The 27179-nt window shown below is 46.1% G+C and overlaps 1 protein-coding gene across 1 annotated transcript in view; it reads right to left on the reverse strand.

The window, feature by feature from the left end:
- Positions 1-22311, reverse strand: part of LOC126532076 (uncharacterized) — a 34091-nt gene extending 11780 nt beyond the window's left edge. Inside the window, exons 1-3 of the mRNA XM_072288355.1 lie at positions 20391-22311; positions 9300-9404; positions 6759-6860 (exon numbers count right to left, since the gene is read on the reverse strand). Of these exons, the coding sequence (XP_072144456.1) occupies positions 6759-6860; positions 9300-9404; positions 20391-22230 (2047 nt within the window). The 5' untranslated portion in view covers positions 22231-22311. The remainder of the gene's footprint in view (positions 1-6758; positions 6861-9299; positions 9405-20390) is intronic.
- Positions 22312-27179: the final 4868 nt, after the last annotated feature.

Raw genomic sequence — 27179 nt, forward strand, 5'->3', positions numbered from 1 at the left:
CTCTGACGCTTTACTGGAGTTGTCTGCCCGGTGAGATCCGCTAGGTGGCAATGTAGGCTTATCTTGTGTTTCGTGAGCAACATGGCGGGTGAAAGAACCGCCGGCCGTCTCATTTTTGAATTCTGGAGCATCAGTTTTTGCTGTGCTTATCGTAGACCCACGTTCGTTCTTCGTAAATAAGCTCACGTGATCAGACGAAGTTCCTTCTGTAGAGGTGCTTCCAGCTGTACCTGAAGTACTGTTAGATGGCGTAGTAAAATATGTTGTACTCGTCGTTATAGTAGTTGTAGTCGTTGTGGTCTTTTGCTGACTTGTATCATTACTGGTGGCTTCAGCAGTGGTAAGTTTTTCGGTATCGTTTCTGATCGCTTCAGTGGAGCTCATGGTTCGGCGAGAGTCTTCTGACGCCGAACTTGTACTTTCTTCTTTTCCGGATATAAGAGAACGAGTACTAGAACGGCCTACTGTCACATTATTGTTATCTTGAATATTTGCATTTTCTGCTCCTGTCGTTGAGGTACGTTCGCCCAGAGTAGTTATGTTTTCAAATTTTGTGGACGCTCCGATCGCCGAACTGCTTATAGCCGCACTTGAGGTGCTGTTGTTTTGTGCTGCAGAAAAAGGCGTTGTCATGCTTGCGCGAGAGGTTGTGGTCGTAGTGGTTGTTTGCTGGTGCGTAAGTTTAGTTGTTTCTGGTGTGGTGGGTTGCAATGTTGTAGGCTCTGACGCTTTACTGGAGTTGTCTGCTCGGTGAGATCCGCTAGGTGGCATGGTAGGTTTATCTTCTGTTTCGTGAGCAACATAGCGGGTGAAAGAACCGTCGGCCGTCCCATTTTTGAATTCCGGAGCATCTGTTTTTGCTTTGCTTATGGTAGACCTACGTTCGTTCTTGGTAGATAAGCTCACGTGATCAGACGAAGCCCCTTCTGTAGACGTGCTTCCAACTGTACCTGAAGTACTGTTAGATGGCGTAGTAAAATATGTTGTACTCGTCGTTATAGTAGTTGTTGTAGTCGTTGTGGTCTTTTGCTGACTTGTATCATTACTGGTGGTTTCAGCAGTGGTAAGTTTTTCGGTATCGTTTCTGATCGCTTCAGTGGAGCTCATGGTTCGGCGAGAGTCTTCTGACGCCGAACTTGTACTTTCTTCTTTTCCGGATATAAGAGAACGAGTACTAGAACCGCCTACTGTCACATTATTGTTATCTTGAATATTTGCATTTTCTGCTCCTGTCGTGGAGGTACCTTCGCCCAGAGTAGTTATGTTTTCAAATTTTGTGGACGCTCCGATTGCCGAACTGCTTATAGCCGCACTTGAGGTGCTGTTGTTTTGGGCTGCAGAGGAAGGCGCTGTCATGTTTGCGCGAGAGGTTGTTGTGGTCGTAGTGGTTGTTTGCTTGTGCGTAAGTCTGTTTGTTTCTGGCGTGGTGGGTTGAACTGTTGTAGGCTCTGACGTTTTACTGGAGTTGTCTGCTCGGTGAGATCCGCTAGGTGGCAATGTGGATTTCTCTTCTGTTTCGTGAGAAACATAGCGGGTGAAAGAACCGTCCGCCGTCCCATTTTTGAAATCCGGAGCGTCTGTTTTTGCTGTGCTTATGGTAGACCTACGTTCGTTCTTGGTAGTTAAGCTCACGTGATCAGACGAAGTCCCTTCCGTAGAGGTGCTTCCAACTGTACCTGAAGTACTGTTAGATGGCGTAGTAAAATATGTTGTACTCGTCGTTATAGTAGTTGTTGTAGTCGTTCTGGTCTTTTGCTGACTTGTATCATTACTGGTGGTTTCAGCAGTGGTAAGTTTTTCGGTATCGTTTCTGATCGCTTCAGTGGAGCTCATGGTTCGGCGAGAGTCTTCTGACGCCGAACTTGTACTTTCTTCTTTTCCGGATATAAGAGAACGAGTACTAGAACCGCCTACTGTCATATTATTGTTATCTTGAATATTTGCATTTTCTGCTCCTGTCGTGGAGGTACCTTCGCCCAGAGTAGTTATGTCTTGAAGTTTTGTGGACGCTCCGATCGCCGAACTGCTTATAGCCGCACTTGAGGTGCTGTTGTTTTGGGCTGCAGAGGAAGGCGTTGTCATGTTTGCGCGAGAGGTTGTTGTGGTAGTAGTGGTTGTTTGCTGGTGTGTAAGTTTAGTTGTTTCTGGCGTGGTGGGTTGAACTGTGGTAGGCTCTGACGCTTTACTGGAGTTGTCTGCTCGGTGAGATCCGCTAGGTGGCAATGTAGGCTTATCTTGTGTTTCGTGAGCAACATGGCGGGTGAAAGAACCGCCGGCCGTCTCATTTTTGAATTCTGGAGCATCAGTTTTTGCTGTGCTTATCGTAGACCCACGTTCGTTCTTCGTAATTAAGCTCACGTGATCAGACGAAGTTCCTTCTGTAGAGGTGCTTCCAGCTGTACCTGAAGTACTGTTAGATGGCGTAGTAAAATATGTTGTACTCGTCGTTATAGTAGTTTTTGTAGTCGTTGTGGTCTTTTGCTGACTTGTATCATTACTGGTGGCTTCAGCAGTGGTAATTTTTTCGGTATCGTTTCTGATCGCTTCAGTGGAGCTCATGGTTCGGCGAGAGTCTTCTGACGCCGAACTTGTACTTTCTTCTTTTCCGGATATAAGAGAACGAGTACTAGAACCGCCTACTGTCACATTACTGTTATCTTGAATATTTGCATTTTCTGCCCCTGTCGTGGAGGTACGTTCGCCCAGAGTAGTTATGTTTTCAAATTTTGTGGACGCTCCGATCGCCGAACTGCTTATAGCCGCCCTTGAGGTGCTGTTGTTTTGTGCTGCAGAGGAAGGCGTTGTCATGCTTGCGCGAGAGGTTGTTGTTGTCGTAGTGGTTGTTTGCTTGTGCGTAACTTTAGTTGTTTCTGGCGTGGTGGATTGAACTGTTGTAGGCTCTGGCGCTTTACTGGAGTTGTCTGCTCGGTGAGATCCGCTAGGTGGCAATGTTGGTTTCTCTTCGGTTTCGTGAGCAACATGGCGGGTGAAAGAACCGTCCGCCGTCCCATTTTTGAATTCCGGAGCATCTGTTTTTGCTGTGCTTATGGTAGACCTACGTTCGTTCTTGGTAGTTAAGCTCACGTGATCAGACGAAGTCCCTTCCGTAGTGGTGCTTCCAACTGTACCTGAAGTACTGTTAGATGGCGTAGTAAAATATGTTGTACTCGTCGTTATAGTAGTTGTTGTAGTCGTTGTGGTCTTTTGCTGACTTGTATCATTACTGGTGGTTTCAGCAGTTGTAAGTTTTTCGGTATCGTTTCTGATCGCTTCAGTGGAGCTCATGGTTCGGTGAGAGTCTTCTGACGCCGAACTTGCACTTTCTTCTGTTCCGGATGTAAGAGAACGAGTACTAGAACCGCCTACTGTCACATCATTGTTATCTTGAATATTTGCATTTTCTGCTCCTGTCGTGGTGGTACGTTCGCCCAGAGTAGTTATGTTTTCAAATTTTGTGGAAGCTCCGATCGCCGAACTGCTTATAGCCGCACTTGAGGTGCTGTTGTTTTGTGCTGCAGAGGAAGGCGTTGTCATGCTTGCGCGAGAGGTTGTTGTTGTCGTAGTGGTTGTTTGCTTGTGCGCAAGTTTAGTTGTTTCTGGCGTGGTGGGTTGAACTGTGATAGGCTCTGACGCTTTACTGGGGTTGTCTGCTCGGTGAGATCCGCTAGGTGGCAATGTAGGCTTATCTTGTGTTTCGTGAGCAACATGGCGGGTGAAAGAACCGCCGGCCGTCTCATTTTTGAATTCTGGAGCATCAGTTTTTGCTGTGCTTATCGTAGACCCACGTTCGTTCTTCGTAATTAAGCTCACGTGATCAGACGAAGTTCCTTCTGTAGAGGTGCTTCCAGCTGTACCTGAAGTACTGTTAGATGGCGTAGTAAAATATGTTGTACTCGTCGTTATAGTAGTTGTTGTAGTCGTTGTGGTCTTTTGCTGACTTGTATCATTACTGGTGGCTTCAGCAGTGGTAAGTTTTTCGGCATCGTTTCTGATCGCTTCAGTGGAGCTCATGGTTCGGCGAGAGTCTTCTGACGCCGAACTTGTACTTTCTTCTTTTCCGGATATAAGAGAACGAGTACTAGAACCGCCTACTGTCACATTATTGTTATCTTGAATATTTGCATTTTCTGCTCCTGTCGTGGAGGTACGTTCGCCCAGAGTAGTTATGTTTTCAAATTTTGTGGACGCTCCGATCGCCGAACTGCTTATAGCCGCCCTTGAGGTGCTGTTGTTTTGTGCTGCAGAGGAAGGCGTTGTCATGTTTGCGCGGGACGTTGTTGTTGTCGTAGTGGTTGTTTGCTTGTGCGTAACTTTAGTTGTTTCTGGCGTGGTGGGTTGAACTGTTGTAGGCTCTGGCGCTTTACTGGAGTTGTCTGCTCGGTGAGATCCGCTAGGTGGCAATGTTGGTTTCTCTTCGGTTTCGTGAGCAACATGGCGGGTGAAAGAACCGTCCGCCGTCCCATTTTTGAATTCCGGAGCATCTATTTTTGCTGTGCTTATGGTAGACCTACGTTCGGTCTTGGTAGTTAAGCTCACGTGATCAGACGAAGTCCCTTCCGTAGAGGTGCTTCCAACTGTACCTGAAGTACTGTTAGATGGCGTAGTAAAATATGTTGTACTCGTCGTTATAGTAGTTGTTGTAGTCGTTGTGGTCTTTTGCTGACTTGTATCATTACTGGTGGTTTCAGCAGTTGTAAGTTTTTCGGTATCGTTTCTGATCGCTTCAGTGGAGCTCATGGTTCGGCGAGAGTCTTCTGACGCCGAACTTGTACTTTCTTCTTTTCCGGATATAAGAGAACGAGTACTAGAACGGCCTACTGTCACATTATTGTTATCTTGAATATTTGCATTTTCTGCTCCTGTCGTTGAGGTACGTTCGCCCAGAGTAGTTATGTTTTCAAATTTTGTGGACGCTCCGATCGCCGAACTGCTTATAGCCGCACTTGAGGTGCTTTTGTTTTGTGCTGCAGAGGAAGGCGCTGTCATGCTTGCGCGAGAGGTTGTTGTGGTCGTAGTGGTTGTTTGCTTGTGCGTAAGTCTGGTTGTTTCTGGCGTGGTGGGTTGAACTGTTGTAGGCTCTGACGTTTTACTGGAGTTGTCTGCTCGGTGAGATCCGCTAGGTGGCAATGTGGATTTCTCTTCTGTTTCGTAAGAAACATAGCGGGTGAAAGAACCGTCCGCCGTCCCATTTTTGAAATCCGGAGCGTCTGTTTTTGCTGTGCTTATGGTAGACCTACGTTCGTTCTTGGTAGTTAAGCTCACGTGATCAGACGAAGTCCCTTCCGTAGAGGTGCTTCCAACTGTACCTGAAGTACTGTTAGATGGCGTAGTAAAATATGTTGTACTCGTCGTTATAGTAGTTGTTGTAGTCGTTGTGGTCTTTTGCTGACTTATATCATTACTGGTGGTTTCAGCAGTTGTAAGTTTTTCGGTATCGTTTCTGATCGCTTCAGTGGAGCTCATGGTTCGGCGAGAGTCTTCTGACGCCGAGCTTGTACTTTCTTCTTTTCCGGATATAAGAGAACGAGTACTAGAACCGCCTACTGTCACATTATTGTTATCTTGAATATTTGCATTTTCTGCTCCTGTCGTGGAGGTACGTTCGCCCAGAGTAGTTATGTTTTCAAATTTTGTGGACGCTCCGATCGCCGAACTGCTTATAGCCGCCCTTGAGGTGCTGTTGTTTTGTGCTGCAGAGGAAGGCGTTGTCATGCTTGCGCGAGAGGTTGTTGTTGTCGTAGTGGTTGTTTGCTTGTGCGTAACTTTAGTTGTTTCTGGCGTGGTGGATTGAACTGTTGTAGGCTCTGGCGCTTTACTGGAGTTGTCTGCTCGGTGAGATCCGCTAGGTGGCAATGTTGGTTTCTCTTCGTTTTCGTGAGCAACATGGCGGGTGAAAGAACCGTCCGCCGTCCCATTTTTGAATTCCGGAGCATCTGTTTTTGCTGTGCTTATGGTAGACCTACGTTCGTTCTTGGTAGTTAAGCTCACGTGATCAGACGAAGTCCCTTCCGTAGTGGTGCTTCCAACTGTACCTGAAGTACTGTTAGATGGCGTAGTAAAATATGTTGTACTCGTCGTTATAGTAGTTGTTGTAGTCGTTGTGGTCTTTTGCTGACTTGTATCATTACTGGTGGTTTCAGCAGTTGTAAGTTTTTCGGTATCGTTTCTGATCGCTTCAGTGGAGCTCATGGTTCGGTGAGAGTCTTCTGACGCCGAACTTGCACTTTCTTCTGTTCCGGATGTAAGAGAACGAGTACTAGAACCGCCTACTGTCACATCATTGTTATCTTGAATATTTGCATTTTCTGCTCCTGTCGTGGTGGTACGTTCGCCCAGAGTAGTTATGTTTTCAAATTTTGTGGAAGCTCCGATCGCCGAACTGCTTATAGCCGCACTTGAGGTGCTGTTGTTTTGTGCTGCAGAGGAAGGCGTTGTCATGCTTGCGCGAGAGGTTGTTGTTGTCGTAGTGGTTGTTTGCTTGTGCGCAAGTTTAGTTGTTTCTGGCGTGGTGGGTTGAACTGTGATAGGCTCTGACGCTTTACTGGGGTTGTCTGCTCGGTGAGATCCGCTAGGTGGCAATGTAGGCTTATCTTGTGTTTCGTGAGCAACATGGCGGGTGAAAGAACCGCCGGCCGTCTCATTTTTGAATTCTGGAGCATCAGTTTTTGCTGTGCTTATCGTAGACCCACGTTCGTTCTTCGTAATTAAGCTCACGTGATCAGACGAAGTTCCTTCTGTAGAGGTGCTTCCAGCTGTACCTGAAGTACTGTTAGATGGCGTAGTAAAATATGTTGTACTCGTCGTTATAGTAGTTGTTGTAGTCGTTGTGGTCTTTTGCTGACTTGTATCATTACTGGTGGCTTCAGCAGTGGTAAGTTTTTCGGTATCGTTTCTGATCGCTTCAGTGGAGCTCATGGTTCGGCGAGAGTCTTCTGACGCCGAACTTGTACTTTCTTCTTTTCCGGATATAAGAGAACGAGTACTAGAACCGCCTACTGTCACATTATTGTTATCTTGAATATTTGCATTTTCTGCTCCTGTCGTGGAGGTACGTTCGCCCAGAGTAGTTATGTTTTCAAATTTTGTGGACGCTCCGATCGCCGAACTGCTTATAGCCGCCCTTGAGGTGCTGTTGTTTTGTGCTGCAGAGGAAGGCGTTGTCATGCTTGCGCGGGACGTTGTTGTTGTCGTAGTGGTTGTTTGCTTGTGCGTAACTTTAGTTGTTTCTGGCGTGGTGGGTTGAACTGTTGTAGGCTCTGGCGCTTTACTGGAGTTGTCTGCTCGGTGAGATCCGCTAGGTGGCAATGTTGGTTTCTCTTCGGTTTCGTGAGCAACATGGCGGGTGAAAGAACCGTCCGCCGTCCCATTTTTGAAATCCGGAGCGTCTGTTTTTGCTGTGCTTATGGTAGACCTACGTTCGTTCTTGGTAGTTAAGCTCACGTGATCAGACGAAGTCCCTTCCGTAGAGGTGCTTCCAACTGTACCTGAAGTACTGTTAGATGGCGTAGTAAAATATGTTGTACTCGTCGTTATAGTAGTTGTTGTAGTCGTTGTGGTCTTTTGCTGACTTATATCATTACTGGTGGTTTCAGCAGTTGTAAGTTTTTCGGTATCGTTTCTGATCGCTTCAGTGGAGCTCATGGTTCGGCGAGAGTCTTCTGACGCCGAGCTTGTACTTTCTTCTTTTCCGGATATAAGAGAACGAGTACTAGAACCGCCTACTGTCACATTATTGTTATCTTGAATATTTGCATTTTCTGCTCCTGTCGTGGAGGTACGTTCGCCCAGAGTAGTTATGTTTTCAAATTTTGTGGACGCTCCGATCGCCGAACTGCTTATAGCCGCACTTGAGGTGCTGTTGTTTTGGGCTGCAGAGGAAGGCGTTCTCATGTTTGCGCGAGAGGTTGTTGGGGTCGTAGTGGTTGTTTGCTGGTGTGTAAGTTTAGTTGTTTCTGGCGTGGTGGGTTGAACTGTGGTAGGCTCTGACGCTTTACTGGAGTTGTCTGCTCGGTGAGATCCGCTAGGTGGCAATGTAGGCTTATCTTGTGTTTCGTGAGCAACATGGCGGGTGAAAGAACCGCCGGCCGTCTCATTTTTGAATTCTGGAGCATCAGTTTTTGCTGTGCTTATCGTAGACCCACGTTCGTTCTTCGTAATTAAGCTCACGTGATCAGACGAAGTTCCTTCTGTAGAGGTGCTTCCAGCTGTACCTGAAGTACTGTTAGATGGCGTAGTAAAATATGTTGTACTCGTCGTTATAGTAGTTTTTGTAGTCGTTGTGGTCTTTTGCTGACTTGTATCATTACTGGTGGCTTCAGCAGTGGTAAGTTTTTCGGTATCGTTTCTGATCGCTTCAGTGGAGCTCATGGTTCGGCGAGAGTCTTCTGACGCCGAACTTGTACTTTCTTCTTTTCCGGATATAAGAGAACGAGTACTAGAACCGCCTACTGTCACATTATTGTTATCTTGAATATTTGCATTTTCTGCTCCTGTCGTGGAGGTACGTTCGCCCAGAGTAGTTATGTTTTCAAATTTTGTGGACGCTCCGATCGCCGAACTGCTTATAGCCGCCCTTGAGGTGCTGTTGTTTTGTGCTGCAGAGGAAGGCGTTGTCATGCTTGCGCGAGAGGTTGTTGTTGTCGTAGTGGTTGTTTGCTTGTGCGTAACTTTAGTTGTTTCTGGCGTGGTGGGTTGAACTGTTGTAGGCTCTGGCGCTTTACTGGAGTTGTCTGCTCGGTGAGATCCGCTAGGTGGCAATGTTGGTTTCTCTTCGGTTTCGTGAGCAACATGGCGGGTGAAAGAACCGTCCGCCGTCCCATTTTTGAATTCCGGAGCATCTGTTTTTGCTGTGCTTATGGTAGACCTACGTTCGTTCTTGGTAGTTAAGCTCACGTGATCAGACGAAGTCCCTTCCGTAGTGGTGCTTCCAACTGTACCTGAAGTACTGTTAGATGGCGTAGTAAAATATGTTGTACTCGTCGTTATAGTAGTTGTTGTAGTCGTTGTGGTCTTTTGCTGACTTGTATCATTACTGGTGGTTTCAGCAGTTGTAAGTTTTTCGGTATCGTTTCTGATCGCTTCAGTGGAGCTCATGGTTCGGTGAGAGTCTTCTGACGCCGAACTTGCACTTTCTTCTGTTCCGGATGTAAGAGAACGAGTACTAGAACCGCCTACTGTCACATCATTGTTATCTTGAATATTTGCATTTTCTGCTCCTGTCGTGGTGGTACGTTCGCCCAGAGTAGTTATGTTTTCAAATTTTGTGGAAGCTCCGATCGCCGAACTGCTTATAGCCGCACTTGAGGTGCTGTTGTTTTGTGCTGCAGAGGAAGGCGTTGTCATGCTTGCGCGAGAGGTTGTTGTTGTCGTAGTGGTTGTTTGCTTGTGCGCAAGTTTAGTTGTTTCTGGCGTGGTGGGTTGAACTGTGATAGGCTCTGACGCTTTACTGGGGTTGTCTGCTCGGTGAGATCCGCTAGGTGGCAATGTAGGCTTATCTTGTGTTTCGTGAGCAACATGGCGGGTGAAAGAACCGCCGGCCGTCTCATTTTTGAATTCTGGAGCATCAGTTTTTGCTGTGCTTATCGTAGACCCACGTTCGTTCTTCGTAATTAAGCTCACGTGATCAGACGAAGTCCCTTCCGTAGAGGTACTTCCAACTGTACCTGAAGTACTGTTAGATGGCGTAGTAAAATATGTTGTACTCGTCGTTACAGTAGTTGTTGTAGTCGTTGTGGTCTTTTGCTGACTTGTATCATTACTGGTGGTTTCAGCAGTTGTAAGTTTTTCGGTATCGTTTCTGATCGCTTCAGTGGAGCTCATGGTTCGGCGAGAGTCTTCTGACGCCGAGCTTGTACTTTCTTCTTTTCCGGATATAAGAGAACGAGTACTAGAACCGCCTACTGTCACATCATTGTTATCTTGAATATTTGCATTTTCTGCTCCTGTCGTGGTGGTACGTTCGCCCAGAGTAGTTATGTTTTCAAATTTTGTGGAAGCTCCGATCGCCGAACTGCTTATAGCCGCACTTGAGGTGCTGTTGTTTTGTGCTGCAGAGGAAGGCGCTGTCATGCTTGCGCGAGAGGTTGTTGTGGTCGTAGTGGTTGTTTGCTTGCGCGTAAGTCTGGTTGTTTCTGGCGTGGTGGGTTGAACTGTTGTAGGCTCTGACGTTTTACTGGAGTTGTCTGCTCGGTGAGATCCGCTAGGTGGCAATGTGGATTTCTCTTCTGTTTCGTGAGAAACATAGCGGGTGAAAGAACCGTCCGCCGTCCCATTTTTGAAATCCGGAGCGTCTGTTTTTGCTGTGCTTATGGTAGACCTACGTTCGTTCTTGGTAGTTAAGCTCACGTGATCAGACGAAGTCCCTTCCGTAGAGGTACTTCCAACTGTACCTGAAGTACTGTTAGATGGCGTAGTAAAATATGTTGTACTCGTCGTTACAGTAGTTGTTGTAGTCGTTGTGGTCTTTTGCTGACTTGTATCATTACTGGTGGTTTCAGCAGTTGTAAGTTTTTCGGTATCGTTTCTGATCGCTTCAGTGGAGCTCATGGTTCGGCGAGAGTCTTCTGACGCCGAGCTTGTACTTTCTTCTTTTCCGGATATAAGAGAACGAGTACTAGAACCGCCTACTGTCACATTATTGTTATCTTGAATATTTGCATTTTCTGCTCCTGTCGTGGAGGTACGTTCGCCCAGAGTAGTTATGTTTTCAAATTTTGTGGACGCTCCGATCGCCGAACTGCTTATAGCCGCACTTGAGGTGCTGTTGTTTTGTGCTGCAGAGGAAGGCGTTGTCATGCTTGCGCGAGAGGTTGTTGTTGTCGTAGTGGTTGTTTGCTTGTGCGTAATATTAGTTGTTTCTGGCGTGGTGGGTTGAACTGTTGTAGGCTCTGGCGCTTTACTGGAGTTGTCTGCTCGGTGAGATCCGCTAGGTGGCAATGTTGGTTTCTCTTCGGTTTCGTGAGCAACATGGCGGGTGAAAGAACCGTCCGCCGTCCCATTTTTGAATTCCGGAGCATCTGTTTTTGCTGTGCTTATGGTAGACCTACGTTCGTTCTTGGTAGTTAAGCTCACGTGATCAGACGAAGTCCCTTCCGTAGAGGTGCTTCCAGCTGTACCTGAAGTACTGTTAGATGGCGTAGTAAAATATGTTGTACTCGTCGTTATAGTAGTTGTTGTAGTCATTGTGGTCTTTTGCTGACTTGTATCATTACTGGTGGTTTCAGCAGTTGTAAGTTTTTCGGTATCGTTTCTGATCGCTTCAGTGGAGCTCATGGTTCGGCGAGAGTCTTCTGACGCCGAACTTGTACTTTCTTCTTTTCCGGATATAAGAGAACGAGTACTAGTGCGGCCTTCTGTCACATTATTGTTATCTTGAATATTTGCATTTTCTGCTCCTGTCGTTGAGGTACGTTCGCCCAGAGTAGTTATGTTTTCAAATTTTGTGGACGCTCCGATCGCCGAACTGCTTATAGCCGCACTTGAGGTGCTTTTGTTTTGTGCTGCAGAGGAAGGCGTTGTCATCCTTGCGCGAGAGGTTGTTGTGGTCGTAGTGGTTGTTTGCTTGTGCGTAAGTCTGGTTGTTTCTGGCGTGGTGGGTTGAACTGTTGTAGGCTTTGACGCTTTACTGGAGTTGTCTCCTCGGTGAGATCCGCTAGGTGGCAATGTTGATTTCTCTTCTTTTTCGTGAGCAACATTGCGGGTGAAAGAACCGTCCGCCGTCCCATTTTTGAATTCTGGAGCATCTGTGTTTGCTTTGCTTATGGTAGACCTGTGTTCGTTCTTGGTAGTTAAGCTCACGTAATCAGACGAAGTCCCTTCCGTAGAGGTGCTTCCAACTGTACCTGAAGTACTGTTAGATGGCGTAGTAAAATATGCTGTACTCGTCGTTATAGTAGTTGTTGTAGTCGTTGTGGTCTTTTGCTGACTTGTATCATTACTGGTGGTTTCAGCAGTGGTAAGTTTTTCGGTATCGTTTCTGATCGCTTCAGTGGAGCTCATGGTTCGGCGAGAGTCTTCTGACGCCGAACTTGTACTTTCTTCTTTTCCGGATATAAGAGAACGAGTACTAGTGCGGCCTTCTGTCACATTATTGTTATCTTGAATATTTGCATTTTCTGCTCCTGTCGTTGAGGTATGTTCGCCCAGAGTAGTTATGTTTTCAAATTTTGTGGACGCTCCGATCGCCGAACTGCTTATAGCCGCACTTGAGGTGCTTTTGTTTTGTGCTGCAGAGGAAGGTGTTGTCATGTTTGCGCGAGAGGTTGTTGTGGTCGTAGTGGTTGTTTGCTTGTGCGTAAGTCTGGTTGTTTCTGGCGTGGTGGGTTGAACTGTTGTAGGCTCTGACGCTTTACTGGAGTTGTCTCCTCGGTGAGATCCGCTAGGTGGCAATGTTGATTTCTCTTCTTTTTCGTGAGCAACATTGCGGGGGAAAGAACCGTCCGCCGTCCCATTTTTGAATTCTGGAGCACCTGTGTTTGCTTTGCTTATGGTAGACCTATGTTCGTTCTTGGTAGTTAAGCGCACGTGATCAGACGAAGTCCCTTCCGTAGAGGTGCTTCCAACTGTACCTGAAGTACTGTTAGATGGCGTAGTAAAATATGCTGTACTCGTCGTTATAGTAGTTGTTGTAGTCGTTGTGGTCTTTTGCTGACTTGTATCATTACTGGTGGTTTCAGCAGTGGTAAGTTTTTCGGTATCGTTTCTGATCGCTTCAGTGGAGCTCATGGTTCGGCGAGAGTCTTCTGACGCCGAACTTGTACTTTCTTCTTTTCCGGATATAAGAGAACGAGTACTAGAACCGCCTACTGTCACATTATTGTTATCTTGAATATTTGCATTTTCTGCTCCTGTCGTGGAGGTACCTTCGCCCAGAGTAGTTATGTTTTCAAATTTTGTGGACGCTCCGATCGCCGAACTGCTTATAGCCGCACTTGAGGTGCTCTTGTTTTGGGCTGCAGAGGAAGGCGTTGTCATGTTTGCGCGAGAGGTTGTTGTGGTCGTAGTGGTTGTTTGCTGGTGTGTAAGTTTAGTTGTTTCTGGCGTGGTGGGTTGAACTGTGGTAGGCTCTGACGCTTTACTGGAGTTGTCTGCTCGGTGAGATCCGCTAGGTGGCAATGTAGGCTTATCTTGTGTTTCGTGAGCAACATGGCGGGTGAAAGAACCGCCGGCCGTCTCATTTTTGAATTCTGGAGCATCAGTTTTTGCTGTGCTTATCGTAGACCCACGTTCGTTCTTCGTAATTAAGCTCACGTGATCAGACGAAGTTCCTTCTGTAGAGGTGCTTCCAGCTGTACCTGAAGTACTGTTAGATGGCGTAGTAAAATATGTTGTACTCGTCCTTATAGTAGTTGTTGTAGTCGTTGTGGTCTTTTGCTGACTTGTATCATTACTGGTTGCTTCAGCAGTGGTAAGTTTTTCGGTATCGTTTCCGATCGCTTCAGTGGAGCTCATGGTTCGGCGAGAGTCTTCTGACGCCGAACTAGTACTTTCTTCTTTTCCGGATATAAGAGAACGAGTACTAGAACCGCCTACTGTCACATTATTGTTATCTTGAATATTTGCATTTTCTGCTCCTGTCGTGGAGGTACGTTCGCCCAGAGTAGTTATGTTTTCAAGTTTTGCGGACGCTCCGATCGCCGAACTGCTTATAGCCGCACTTGAGGTGCTGTTGTTTTGTGCTGCAGAGGAAGGCGTTGCCATGCTTGCGCGAGAGGTTGTTGTTGTCGTAGTGGTTGTTTGCTTGTGCGTAACTTTAGTTGTTTCTGGCGTGGTGGGTTGAACTGTTGTAGGCTCTGGCGCTTTACTGGAGTTGTCTGCTCGGTGAGATCCGCTAGGTGGTAATGTTGGTTTCTCTTCGGTTTCGTGAGCAACATGGCGGGTGAAAGAACCGTCCGCCGTCCCATTTTGGAATTCCGGAGCATCTGTTTTTGCTGTGCTTATGGTAGACTTACGTTTGTTCTTAGTAGTTAAGCTCACGTGATCAGACGAAGTCCCTTCCGTAGAGGTGCTTCCAACTGTACCAGAAGTACTGTTAGATGGCGTAGTAAAATATGTTGTACTCGTCGTTATAGTAGTTGTTGTAGTCGTTGTGGTCTTTTGCTGACTTGTATCATTACTGGTGGTTTCAGCAGTGGTAAGTTTTTCGGTATCGTTTCTGATCGCTTCAGTGGAGCTCATGGTTCGGCGAGAGTCTTCTGACGCCGAACTTGTACTTTCTTCTTTTCCGGATATAAGAGAACGAGTACTAGAACCGCCTACTGTCACATTATTGTTATCTTGAATATTTGCATTTTCTGCTCCTGTCGTGGAGGTGCGTTCGCCCAGAGTAGTTATGTTTTCAAATTTTGTGGAAGCTCCGATCGCCGAACTGCTTATAGCCGCTCTTGAGGTGCTGTTGTTTTGGGCTGCAGAGGAAGGCGTTGTCATGTTTGCGCGAGAGGTTGTTATGGTCGTAGAGGTTGTTTGCTGGTGCGTAAGTTTAGTTGTTTCTGGCGTGGTGGGTTGAACTGTGGTAGGCTCTGACGCTTTACTCGAGTTGTCTGCTATGTGAGATCCGTTAGGTGGCAATGTAAGCTTATCTTGTGTTTCGTGAGCAACATGGCGGGTGAAAGAACCGCCGGCCGTCTCATTTTTGAATTCTGGAGCATCAGATTTTGCTGTGCTTATCGTAGACCTACGTTCGTTCTTCGTAGTTAAGCTCACGTGATCAGACGAAGTTCCTTCTGTAGAGGTGCTTCTAACTGTACCTGAAGTACTGTTAGATGGCGTAGTAAAATATGTTGTACTCGTCGTTATAGTAGTTGTTGTAGTCGTTGTGGTCTTTTGCTGACTTGTATCATTACTGGTGGTTTCAGCAGTGGTAAGTTTTTCGGTATCGTTTCTGATCGCTTCAGTGGAGCTCATGGTTCGGCGAGAGTCTTCTGACGCCGAACTTGTACTTTCTTCTGTTCCGGATGTAAGAGAACGAGTACTAGAACCGCCTACTGTCACATTATTGTTATCTTGAATATTTGCATTTTCTGCTCCTGTCGTGGTGGTACGTTCGCCCAGAGTAGTTATGTTTTCAAATTTTGTGGAAGCTCCGATCGCCGAACTGCTTATAGCCGCACTTGAGGTGCTGTTGTTTTGTGCTGCAGAGGAAGGCGTTGTCATGCTTGCGCGAGAGGTTGTGGTCGTAGTGGTTGTTTGCTGGTGCGTAAGTTTAGTTGTTTCTGGTGTGGTGGGTTGAACTGTTGTAGGCTCTGGCGCTTTACTGGAGTTGTCTGCTCGGTGAGATCCGCTAGGTGGCAATGTTGGTTTCTCTTCGGTTTCGTGAGCAACATGGCGGGTGAAAGAACCGCCGGCCGTCTCATTTTTGAATTCTGGAGCATCAGTTTTTGCTGTGCTTATCGTAGACCCACGTTCGTTCTTCGTAATTAAGCTCACGTGATCAGACGATGTTCCTTTTGTAGAGGTGCTTCTAACTGTACCTGAAGTACTGTTAGATGGTGTAGTAAAATATGTTGTAGTCGTCCTTGTAGTGGTTGTTGTAGTCGTTGTGGTCTTTTGCTGACTTGTACCATTACTGGTGGCTTCAGCAGTGTTAAGTTTTTCGGTATCGTTTCTGATCGCTTCAGTGGAGCTCATGGTGCGGCGAGAGTCTTCTGACGCCGAACTTGTACTTTCTTCTGTTCCGGATGTAAGAGAACGAGTACTAGAACCGCCTACTGTCACATTATTGTTATCTTGAATATTTGCATTTTCTGCTCCTGTCGTGGAGGTGCGTTCGCCCAGAGTAGTTATGTTTTCAAATTTTGTGGAAGCTCCGATCGCCGAACTGCTTATAGCCGCACTTGAGGTGCTGTTGTTTTGGGCTGCAGAGGAAGGCGTTGTCATGCTTGCGCGAGAGGTTGTGGTCGTAGTGGTTGTTTGCTGGTGCGTAAGTTTAGTTGTTTCTGGTGTGGTGGGTTGAACTGTTGTAGGCTCTGGCGCTTTATTGGAGTTGTCTGCTCGGTGAGATCCGCTAGGTGGCAATGTTGGTTTCTCTTCGGTTTCGTGAGCAACATGGCGGGTGAAAGAACCGCCGGTCGTCTCATTTTTGAATTCTGGAGCATCAGTTTTTGCTGTGCTTATCGTAGACCTACGTTCGTTCTTCGTAGTTAAGCTCACGTGATCAGACGAAGTTCCTTCTGTAGAGGTGCTTCTAACTGTACCTGAAGTACTGTTAGATGGTGTAGTAAAATATGTTGTAGTCGTCCTTATAGTGGTTGTTGTCGTCGTTGTGGTCTTTTGCTGACTTGTACCATTACTGGTGGCTTCAGCAGTGTTAAGTTTTTCGGTATCGTTTCTGATCGCTTCAGTGGAGCTCATGGTTCGGCGAGAGTCTTCTGACGCCGAACTTGTACTTTCTTCTTTTCCGGATATAAGAGAACGAGTACTAGAACCGCCTACTGTCACATTATTGTTATCTTGAATATTTGCATTTTCTGCTCCTGTCGTGGAGGTACGTTCGCCCAGAGTAGTTATGTTTTCAAATTTTGTGGACGCTCCGATCTCCGAACTGCTTATAGCCGCACTTGAGGTGCTTTTGTTTTGTGCTGCAGAGTAAGGCGTTGTCATGTTTGCGCGAGAGGTTGTTGTGATCGTTGTCGTTGTTTGCTTGTGCGTAAGTCTGGTTGTTTCTGGCGTGGTGGGTTGAACTGTTGTAGGCTCTGGCGATTTACGGGAGTTGTCATCTCGGTGAGATCCGCTAGGTGGCAATGTTGGTTTCTCTTCTGTTTCGTGAGCAACATGGCGGGTGAATGAACTGTCGGTCGTCCCATTTTTGAATTCTGGAGCATCAGTTTTTGCTGTGCTTATCGTAGACCTACGTTCGTTCTTCGTAGTTAAGCTCACGTGATCAGACGAAGTTCCTTCTGTAGAGGTGCTTCTAACTGTACCTGAAGTACTGTTAGATGGTGTAGTAAAATATGTTGTAGTCGTCCTTATAGTGGTTGTTGTCGTCGTTGTGGTCTTTTGCTGACTTGTACCATTACTGGTGGCTTCAGCAGTGTTAAGTTTTTCGGTATCGTTTCTGATCGCTTCAGTGGAGCTCATGGTTCGGCGAGAGTCTTCTGACGCCGAACTTGTACTTTCTTCTTTTCCGGATATAAGAGAACGAGTACTAGAACCGCCTACTGTCACATTATTGTTATCTTGAATATTTGCATTTTCTGCTCCTGTCGTGGAGGTACGTTCGCCCAGAGTAGTTATGTTTTCAAATTTTGTGGACGCTCCGATCTCCGAACTGCTTATAGCCGCACTTGAGGTGCTTTTGTTTTGTGCTGCAGAGTAAGGCGTTGTCATGTTTGCGCGAGAGGTTGTTGTGATCGTTGTCGTTGTTTGCTTGTGCGTAAGTCTGGTTGTTTCTGGCGTGGTGGGTTGAACTGTTGTAGGCTCTGGCGCTTTACGGGAGTTGTCATCTCGGTGAGATCCGCTAGGTGGCAATGTTGGTTTCTCTTCTGTTTCGTGAGCAACATGGCGGGTGAATGAACTGTCGGTCGTCCCATTTTTGAATTCTGGAGCATCCGTTTTTGCTGTGCTTATCGTAGACCTCCGTTCGTTCTTGGTAGTTAAGCTCACGTGATCAGACGAAGTCCCTTCTGTAGAGGTGCTTCCAACTGTACCTGAAGTACCGTTAGATGGCGTAGTAAAATATGTTGTAGTCGTCGTTATAGTAGTTGTTGTAGTCGTTGTGGTCTTTTGCTGACTTGTATCATTACTGGTGGTTTCAGCAGTGGTAAGTTTTTCGGTATCGTTTCTGATCGCTTCAGTGGAGCTCACGGTTCGGCGAGAGTCTTCTGACGCCGAACTTGTACTTTCTTCTGTTCCGTATGTAAGAGAACGAGTACTAGAACCGCCTACTGTCACATTATTGTTATCTTGAATATTTGCATTTTCTGCTCCTGTCGTGGAGGTATGTTCGCCCAGAGTAGTTATGTTCTCAAATTTTGTGGAAGCTCCGATCGCCGACCTGCTTATAGCCGCACTTGAGGTGCTGTTGTTTTGGGCTGCAGAGGAAGGCGTTGTCATGTTTGCGCGAGAGGTTGTTGTAATCGTAGTGGTTGTTTCCTGGTGCGTAAATTTAGTTGTTTCTGGCGTGGTGGGTTGAACTGGGGTAGCCTCTGACGGTTTACTGGAGTTGTCTGCTCGGTGAGATCCACTAGGTGGCAATGTAGGCTTATCTTGTGTTTCGTGAGCAACATGGCGGGTGAAAGAACCGCCGGCCGTCGCATTTTTGAATTCCGGAGCATCTGTTTTTGCTGTGCTTATGGTAGACCAACGTTCGTTCTTTGTAGTTAAGCTCACGTGATCAGGCGAAGTCCCTTCCATAGAGGTTCTTCCAACTGTACCTGAAGTACTGTTAGATGGCGTAGTAAAATATGTTGTACTCGTCGTTATAGTAGTTGTTGTAGTCGTTGTGGTCTTTTGCTGACTTGTATCATTACTGGTGGTTTCTGCAGTGGTAAGTTTTTCGGTATCGTTTGTGATCGCTTCAGTGGAGCTCATGGCTCGGGGAGAGTCTTCTGACGCCGAACTTGTACTTTCTTCTGTTCCGGATGTAAGAGAACGAGTACTAGAACCGCCTACTGTCACATTATTGTTATCTTGAATATTTGCATTTTCTGCTCCTGTCGTGGAGGTACGTTCGCCCAGAGTAGTTATGTTTTCAAATTTTGTGGAAGCTCCGATCGCCGAACTGCTTATAGCCGCTCTTGAGGTGCTGTTGTTTTGGGCTGCAGAGGAAGGCGTTGTCATGTTTGCGCGAGAGGTTGTTGTAATCGTAGTGGTTGTTTGCTGGTGCGTAAATTTAGTTGTTTCTGGCGTGGTGGGTTGAACTGTGGTAGGCTCTGACGCTTTACTGGAGTTGTCTGCTCGGTGAGATCCGCTAGGTGGCAATGTTGGTTTCTCTTCTGTTTCGTGAGCAACGTGGCGGGTGGATGAACCGTCGGTCGTCCCATTTTTGAATTCTGGAGCGTCCGTTTTTGCTGTGCTTATCGTAGACCTACGTTCGTTCTTCGTAGCTAAGCTCACGTGATCAGACGAAGTTCCTTCTGTAGAGGTGCTTCTAACTGTGCCTGAAGTACTGTTAGATAGTGTAGTAAAATATGTTGTAGTCGTCCTTATAGTGGTTGTTGTAGTCGTTGTGGTCTTTTGCTGACTTGTATCATTACTGGTGGTTTCTGCAGTGGTAAGTTTTTCGGTATCGTTTGTGATCGCTTCAGTGGAGCTCATGGTTCGGTGAGAGTCTTCTGACGCCGAACTTGCACTTTCTCCTGTTCCGGATGCAAGAGAACGAGTACTAGAACTTCCTACTGTCACATTATTGTTATCTTGAATATTTGCATTTTCTGCTCCATTCGTGGAGATACCTTCGCCCAGAGTAGTTAAGTTTGCAAATTTTGTGGAAGCTCCGATCGTAGAACTGCTTATAGCCGCACTTGAGGTGCTGTTGTTTTGTGCTGCAGAGGAAGGCGTTGTCATGCTTGCGCGAGAGGTTGTTGTGGTCGTATTGGTTGTTTGCTGGTGCGTACGTTTAGTTGTTTCTCGTGTCGTGGGTTGAACTGTGGTAGGCTCTGACGCTTTACTGGAGTTGTCTGCTCGGTGAGATCCGCTAGGTGGCAATGTCGATTGCTCTTCTGTTTCGTGAGCAACATGGCGGGTGAAAGAACCGTCGGCCGTCCCATTTTTTAATTCTGGAGCATCAGTTCTTGCTGTGCTTATCGTAGACCTACGTTCGTTCTTCGTAGTTAAGCTCACGTGATCAGACGAAGTTCCTTCTTTAAAGGTGCTTCTAACTGTACCTGAAGTACTGTTAGATGGCGTAGTAAAATATGTTGTACTCGTCGTTATAGTAGTTGTTGTAGTCGTTGTGGTCTTTTGCTGACTTGTATCATTACTGGTGGTTTCTGCAGTGGTAAGTTTTTCGGTATCGTTTCTGATCGCTTCTGTGGAGGTCATGGTTCGGGGAGAGTCTTCTGACGCCGAACTTGCACTTTCTCCTGTTCCGGATGCAAGAGAACGAGTACTAGAACCGCCTACTGTCACATTATTGTTATCTTGAAAATTTGCATTTTCTGCTCCATTCGTGGAGATACCTTCGCCCAGAGTAGTTATGTTTGCAAATTTTGTGGAAGCTCCGATCGTAGAACTGCTTATAGCCGCACTTGAGGTGCTGTTGTTCTGTGCTGCAGAGGAAGGCGTTGTCATGCTTGCGCGAGAGGTTGTTGTGCTCGTAGTGGTTGTTTCTGGTGTGGTGGGTTTAACTGTTGTAGGCTCTGACGCTTTACTGGAGTTGTCTGCTCGGTGAGATCCGCTAGGTGGCAGTGTAGCTTTCTCTGGTGTTTCGTGAGCAACATGGGGGGTTAAAGAACCGTCGGCCGTCCCATTTTTGAATTCTGGAGCATCAGTTTTTGCTGTGCTTATCGTAGACCTACGTTCGTTCATCGTAGTTAAGCTTACGTGGTCAGAAGAAGTTCCTGCTGTAGAGCTGCTTCTAACTGCACCTGAAGTACTGTTAGATGCCATAGTAAAAGAAGTAGTCGTGGTTATAGTAGTTGTTGTAGTCGTCATGGTATTTTGCGGACTTATATCATTACTGGTGGTTTCGGCAGTGGTCAGTTTTGTGGTATCGCTGCTGATGGCTTCAGTAGAGCTCTTGGTTCCGCGAGAGTCGTTAGACGCTGAACGTGTGGCTTCTTCTTTTCCGGATGTAAGTGAGCGAGTGCTGGAACCGCCTAGTGTCTTAGTATTGATGGTTTGACTATTTTCCTTTTCTTTTCTTTTCGTGGAGGTATGTTCGCTCGCAATAGTTATGTTTTGAAAGTTGTTGGAAGCTGCGACCGTGGAACTGCTCATCACCGCAGTTGAGGTGCTGTTCTTTTGTGCTGTTGCAGATGGCGTTGTCATGCTTCGGCGAGATGTTGTGGTCGTAGTGGTTGTTTGCTTGTGCGTAACTTTATTTGTTTCTGGCGTAGTGGGTTTAAGTGTTGTTTGCTCTGACGCATTACTGGAGTTGTCTGCTCGATGAGATCCGCTTGGTGTTATAGTAGATTTACTTTCAGTTTCGTCAGCAACAGAGCCAGTGAAGGAACCCTCGGCACTCCCATTTTTGTATTCTCGCGCATCTGTTTTTGCTTTGCCTATTGTAGACGTGCGTTCCTTCTTCGTAGTTAGGCGCACCCGATCAGACGAAGTTTTTTTTGTAAAGTTGCTTCTAATTGTACCTGAGGTACTGTGGAATGGAATAGTGAAAGATGCTGGAGTCGTGGTTATGGTAATTTCTGTTGTTGTCGTTGTGGTCTTTCGCTGACTTGTATCATTACTGGTGGTTTGAGCAGTGGTCAGTTTGGCGGTATCGCTGCTTATCGTTGCAGTGGAGCTCATGGTTCTGCGAGAGTCTTTAGACTCTGAAGTTGTACTTTCTTGTTTTTTTGTTCTAAGAGATGGAGTGATAGAACCGCCTACTGTCTCATCATTGATGTCTTGGCTATTTGCATGTGTTGTTTCTTTCACGGAGGTGCTTTCTCTCGCCGTAGTTATGTTTTGAAAATGTGTAGAAGCTCCGACGGTAGAACTTCTTGTGTCCGGACTGGAGGTGCTGTTCGTTTGTACTGTAACAGATGCCACTGGTTTGCTTATGCGAGATGTTGTTGTCGTTGTAGTGTGTTTTTGGTCGCCCGTGGATTTAGTTGTCATTTCTTGAGTGGCTGGGTGGAGTGTTGTAGTCTTTGGTGCTATATTTGACTCATCCGAACTCTGCGAGCCTCTATTTTTTTCGCTTGTACTGCTTTTGTTTTCTGTAAGAATGGTTGAGCCGTCGTTGGATTGTGCGGCATTATATACTGTAGGCGAGCTTGTGGTAAATATCGTTGGTCTTGTGATTTCTTGCTTAGCTATCGGATTAGTAGTCGTTGTGACATGAGAAGTGTCTTCTGTTGTTGAAATTCTTGTTATGATATTTGAGCTTTCGGTTATGGGAACACTACTTGGTGGTGTACTTGAGGTGTGTTCTGTTGCTGTGCTATAGTATGTCGCAGTAGAACGCTTTTCTCTTGATGTAATGCTGTGCGTAGCAGTTGTTTTCTCTGCTTCTTTCGTTGCCGAGTTCTGACTCTCTGGTTTTGGGCTTGTCCTATTGTTGGACTTTTCTATCAGCCATGTAGTCGAAGTTGAAGATGTTAAATTGTTTTTTTGTGTGCTCCTTGATTTCATAGTCGAGCCGATTACGTTCGACGTTTTGGACTTGTTGGTTGGCAGTTGATTTGTAGGCTTATTAGATATTTCTTTTGGAGAAATGCTTTTTGTTGCAGGCGCCTGTATGCCGGTTGAAGTATTGTTCGGTTCAAGGGAGGAAGTCATATCTCTTTTCTTAAGGGTTGTTGTAGTTGTTGTAGGGTGAGAGCTGCTCTGCGCGTCGTTTGTGCTGGTTTGTTTTTCCAGTGTAGGGGTTGTCGCAGTTGAACTTTTTTCTCTTGGGGGAAAGCTGGACATGTTGCTCCAGCCATTTTCTTCCCGTGTTGTGGCGTACGCACCGTTTTGGTCTTTGTTTGTTCTGTTAGTGTTTGTGACGTCCCTGAAGTCTTTGGCATTTGTGGCATCCGTCTTCGCTAGAGTGGAGGTTGCTTGCACTGTACTGGATACATGGTTGGGATAGAAATCACTTGGGTAGTTTCTTGGTGTGCTTGTCGATATTTGCACTGGTTTCGTGATGATTTTGGTTGACAGGCTCTTTTGATCTGTAGTAGTCGTTGGCATGCTCGACGAGGTTTGCAGTGTGTAATTGCGGGACATTTCAAGGAACCACTTTTCGCTGAATTCGCAATGAGATTGCAATGCTTTCTCAATTGTTTGAGATACGCTCGTCTTGGCAAAATCCACAAATTTTCTTTCAACCTTGTTGAGAAGAGATACGCCTGCCGGATGTCTGATGTCAAGGCTCAGTGCATCCACAGTCACTGTTACAGTTGCGTCTTGTTTTTCTGTGGAATAAAATATGTGCAACAAGCTTTCTATTCAAGTGTAGCGCATGATGCTTACTTCAACACCAATGAATGTCATATTTAAGGGGCCGGCACAGGAAAATGCTCAATGTTGCACTGCAGCAGGATTTTGACAATGGTAAAAGAAACCTTTATAGCGGACACAGGCATTACACCTCCTCAAACTTCCTTGGAGGGATTTGTCGGGATCTGGACTCAGCAATGGGAAGTGATGAGCAGTGAGATAACTTGGGAAGTCTTAGACTGGAGCAACCGTTTCGACTAGGCGTGTTCTTTGGAGCTTGGTAACATATGTTTTGCTTGGCATCTTTATTTATGTACCAGGGGCGTTGAGCATAAGCGGATACGAAAGAGTAAAGCGGAGTAATGATTCTGAAGAAGGTGAGGGCAGCGTTCGCATCTTAGTGAGAAGGTAACGGAATCTAGCGAAGGTTCAGTCACTTTAATGACAATGTTGGCTCTCTAGAGTCTGCTTTTTATAGGCGTATATAGGCAGTAAATATCTGTGGTAATAACCATCAGGGGACTTTGACTAATAATAATGAAGTCCATAGTCTGAGCGCCATTTTAATTCAAGGGGCACATGCGCCTCCATAGGTTGCTACTTCTAAATGCATAACGAACCTATTAGTAAACCACCTGAGCGCATCAAAGCTGTTTTTCCTTGCAAGAAAATATCGTCAAATGGGATACAGTTTTGGAAATGGGTTATGGTATTGCCTTTTCACATTCCGACCGTTAGCTCTCCAACAATGCAGATGACGTCGGCCTATATATTAAAAAATAATAAGGAAGACGTCTCGGAACACTTAAATAAAAAAAGACAGAATTCTCAAAAACCCATTGTCATCATTACTTTGCGACATTTCGCTTAAAATGGACTGTTTCAGTCGCGGCCTGGGCACATTGTCCAAAAATTTCAAAATATTGGGTGAGGGCCTCTCCGTTGGGGGAAAGTGAGCTGCCAAGAAACGCCGTTAAGGACTGATGAAGACAGTTCGCCTTGTCGAAACGTTGGCTCGAATTAGGGTTCCCTTGTGCACCCACTGCTGATAACTTCGTCTCTATAAGTGAATTTTTTGCTTAGTTTGCTGTTATTCTACAGCACCCATCACTATTGCTTTTCAAATACGAGCAGAGCGGCACTTGAGGCTTCTTCATTGTTTTTTTTTTTTTTTTTTTCCGTGGGACTGAAGATAGCCGCCACTTTCGTCATACAGCTTGAAAGGTGCTAAAAGGCGTAATGATTTTTCTTTTCCAGCCTGTCGGCTCTAAGGAAGAATCAGGAGGCCATCCAAAAGCATAGACGAGCGAGAAAAGCGAACCGCGATGCCCTCCTCTACCTGTCGGGGCATTATTTATTATCACCAATCTTAAAGCAGCCAGTATCGCTGTACGGCGCGAAAGTTCTCAGAAATGCGAAGAAAGGCTACACAACAATTTGATTCCGAGCAGAGTCATCTCATTTTCCAATAGACCTTGCGGAAACGGTCACATTCTCCAAATGTAAGCACAAGTTACCTGCTTTTCATTTCAAAAGGATGTGCCTCCATCATTGACTTGAAGGCATGATGTGCGTAGATAGAAGCTCAAGGACTATACTTTGGTTTTAGCCAGATGAAGTAAACAGCATTCGTTCTCAGTGTGTGTGCGAAGAGCATTAACGGCACTTTTGTTTTCACGATGGTTTGAACTTGATCTTGAATAAAATTTTCAGAGCGAGCATCGCGCAACGATAGACAACGTTGTTTGGGCACTCCAGCGGTGCCATTTTAGTTATGCGCTGGTAACCGTCTAAACTAAGTAACACAGGAATGCAGCCAGCTACCAATTGTTAAAAATATTGAAGCGAATAGTTCCGCTTCTCTAGCTAGCACTGCAAAGGCAGATAGTTTGCCTTCCTTGGGATCACTCTTTTATTTAAACTCGGCATAAAGTACTAATTGACTGCATAGCGAAGCTTGTCATAGCGGTCAGATAAGTTCTGGGTCCAGCGATAACGAGATACCACTCTAAAGCTGTTGGAGTGCTTGGTCGCTCGTCTTAAGCTCGGCAAGCAGGATGTATGCTTTGCAGGGAGGCTTTTCATTCCGTGTCTTAATTCTTGCAGCTATGGCAAATCAGATGCATGATTTCAATAATTATTTTGCCGCAATTCTACAAATCCAGTATACTTACGTGTCTCCTCCTCCGGTCGGTTGAACTTCACAGATATATGAAAACTGCCCGTCTTGACTGTGGCACTGATACGGAAGTCACTGTTATGATAACGCCAGCTGTTAGTCTTCGTGACGTAGTAGTAGCCAACGCTACCGGAAAGGTCAAATGTGCAGGAAACAGATGCGTAGTTTGTTTGCTTTGGTGCAAACGATGTATTGCATCTCCCATGTAGTTTCCCTCCATCCGGTAGATATAAGGAGCCGGCCTTGAGGAAAAATTCGTATTTCCAAAATATATGTTTAAAAGAAAACGAGGTGTCTTCCAAAACTAATTGACTGGTCGCTTTGCCGCAGAAGAAGCATCGTAACACGTCCTGTTCGCTGAACTTTGGAAGTGCTTGACCTGCATATATATGAAAAAGAAAGGCGTTTATTTAATGTCATGACGTAAGAATGATAAATGGTGAAATGTTGTTTTAACGTTTGTCGCAATTTGAACTCGTGAATGGCAGCTTCAGACTTCTTTGCTAATAAATGCACCAATAAGCACACATACACTCATTAAATAAAAGATCAAGAACATATAGAAAAAATAGTTTACAACACATTCTTATTGTGTTTGGCATTAAAAATTAATATATTTCATCGTAATGTATTACATGTGCCTGGAAATAAGTCTTGTAGTGAAAGAAATGCCGCACCCGAAAGGTGAGCCATCGGTAGGGATAGCAAAGTATTTGACAACTACGTAAAATGAGCTTCATAGTTTAATTTGTCACCTAAATTGCAGCAAACATGCGCTTACTAATTAAATTAACAAGCATGGTGCCATGGCGTGCGCACAGGCAGCCATATACAGATCTTACTCGATGATCACACACACTTGCTGTCACAACGCTGTCCTAATGAAGGGGGCCGCAGCAGGAGCGAATGCTTCGTGTTGCCTCTCGCTTCAATGCATTCCAGAAACTCGAAATTACGCGACCTCCAACATTAGGTGCGCGAGAACACGGTGCTCATGAAGGCACCGTCCTTTGCACCTATAAATCACAATGTACATACATACCTACATACATACATACATACATACATACATACATACATACATACATACATACATACATACATACATACATACATACATACATACATACATACATACATACATACATACATACATACTGTGAAAGGGTTTATTGGTGGCGCCTAATGCGAAGGCACAGCGACCGGGAACGGCGAGGCAGCCCGAAGCACTGTCCAAACGGACGCCAGCAATCAACAGCGCGAGCGGAGACGAGCCGCGTGTTGGCGATGCGGCTGTGCCGCGAGGCGCGTCTTCTTCTTCACAATCTCCCCCCGGACAAAAAGAGCCATCCTGGCGCCTTAAGAATCGGGAGGTAGAGGGTCGTGGTAGGGCTTGAGACGCGAGACGTGGACAATGTCACGTCCACGCCGGCGCAAGTCTTCAGGTGGTGACAGGGGCTCAATGAGAAAATTCACCGGGGACGTTTGTTCCAAGACTCGGTAAGGCCCTTCGAATTTTGGGACGAGTTTCGAGGAAAGCCCCGGCGTTTGGAAAGGGACCGACAACCACACAAGAACGCCTGGAGCGTAGGTGGTGTTTGGACGCGTGTCGATGCGGTTTTCTTTCTGGCGCTGCTGTTGCTCTGCCGTAAAGGAGCGCGCTAGCTGGCGGCATTCTGCGGCTTGTCGGGCGACGTCGGACAGAGGTAGACACTCGGAGGCGTCAGGACGGTATGGAAGGAGCGTGTCGATGGTATGCGTGGGCTCGCGACCATACAGGAGGAAGAAAGGTGAAAATCCCGTAGTGGCCTGGATCGCGGTGTTGCACGCGAACGTGATGAATGGAAGGATGCGGTCCCAGTTACCATGATCAGATGCCACGTACATAGAGAGCATATCACCAAGTGTGCGGTTAAATCGCTCTGTGAGCCCGTTAGTCTGTGGATGGTATGCCGTGCTTGTCCGATGAATAATGTGG

Source organism: Dermacentor andersoni, chromosome 5, assembly GCF_023375885.2.
Source record: "Dermacentor andersoni chromosome 5, qqDerAnde1_hic_scaffold, whole genome shotgun sequence".
In the NCBI taxonomy this organism is placed as follows: Eukaryota; Metazoa; Arthropoda; class Arachnida; order Ixodida; family Ixodidae; genus Dermacentor; species Dermacentor andersoni.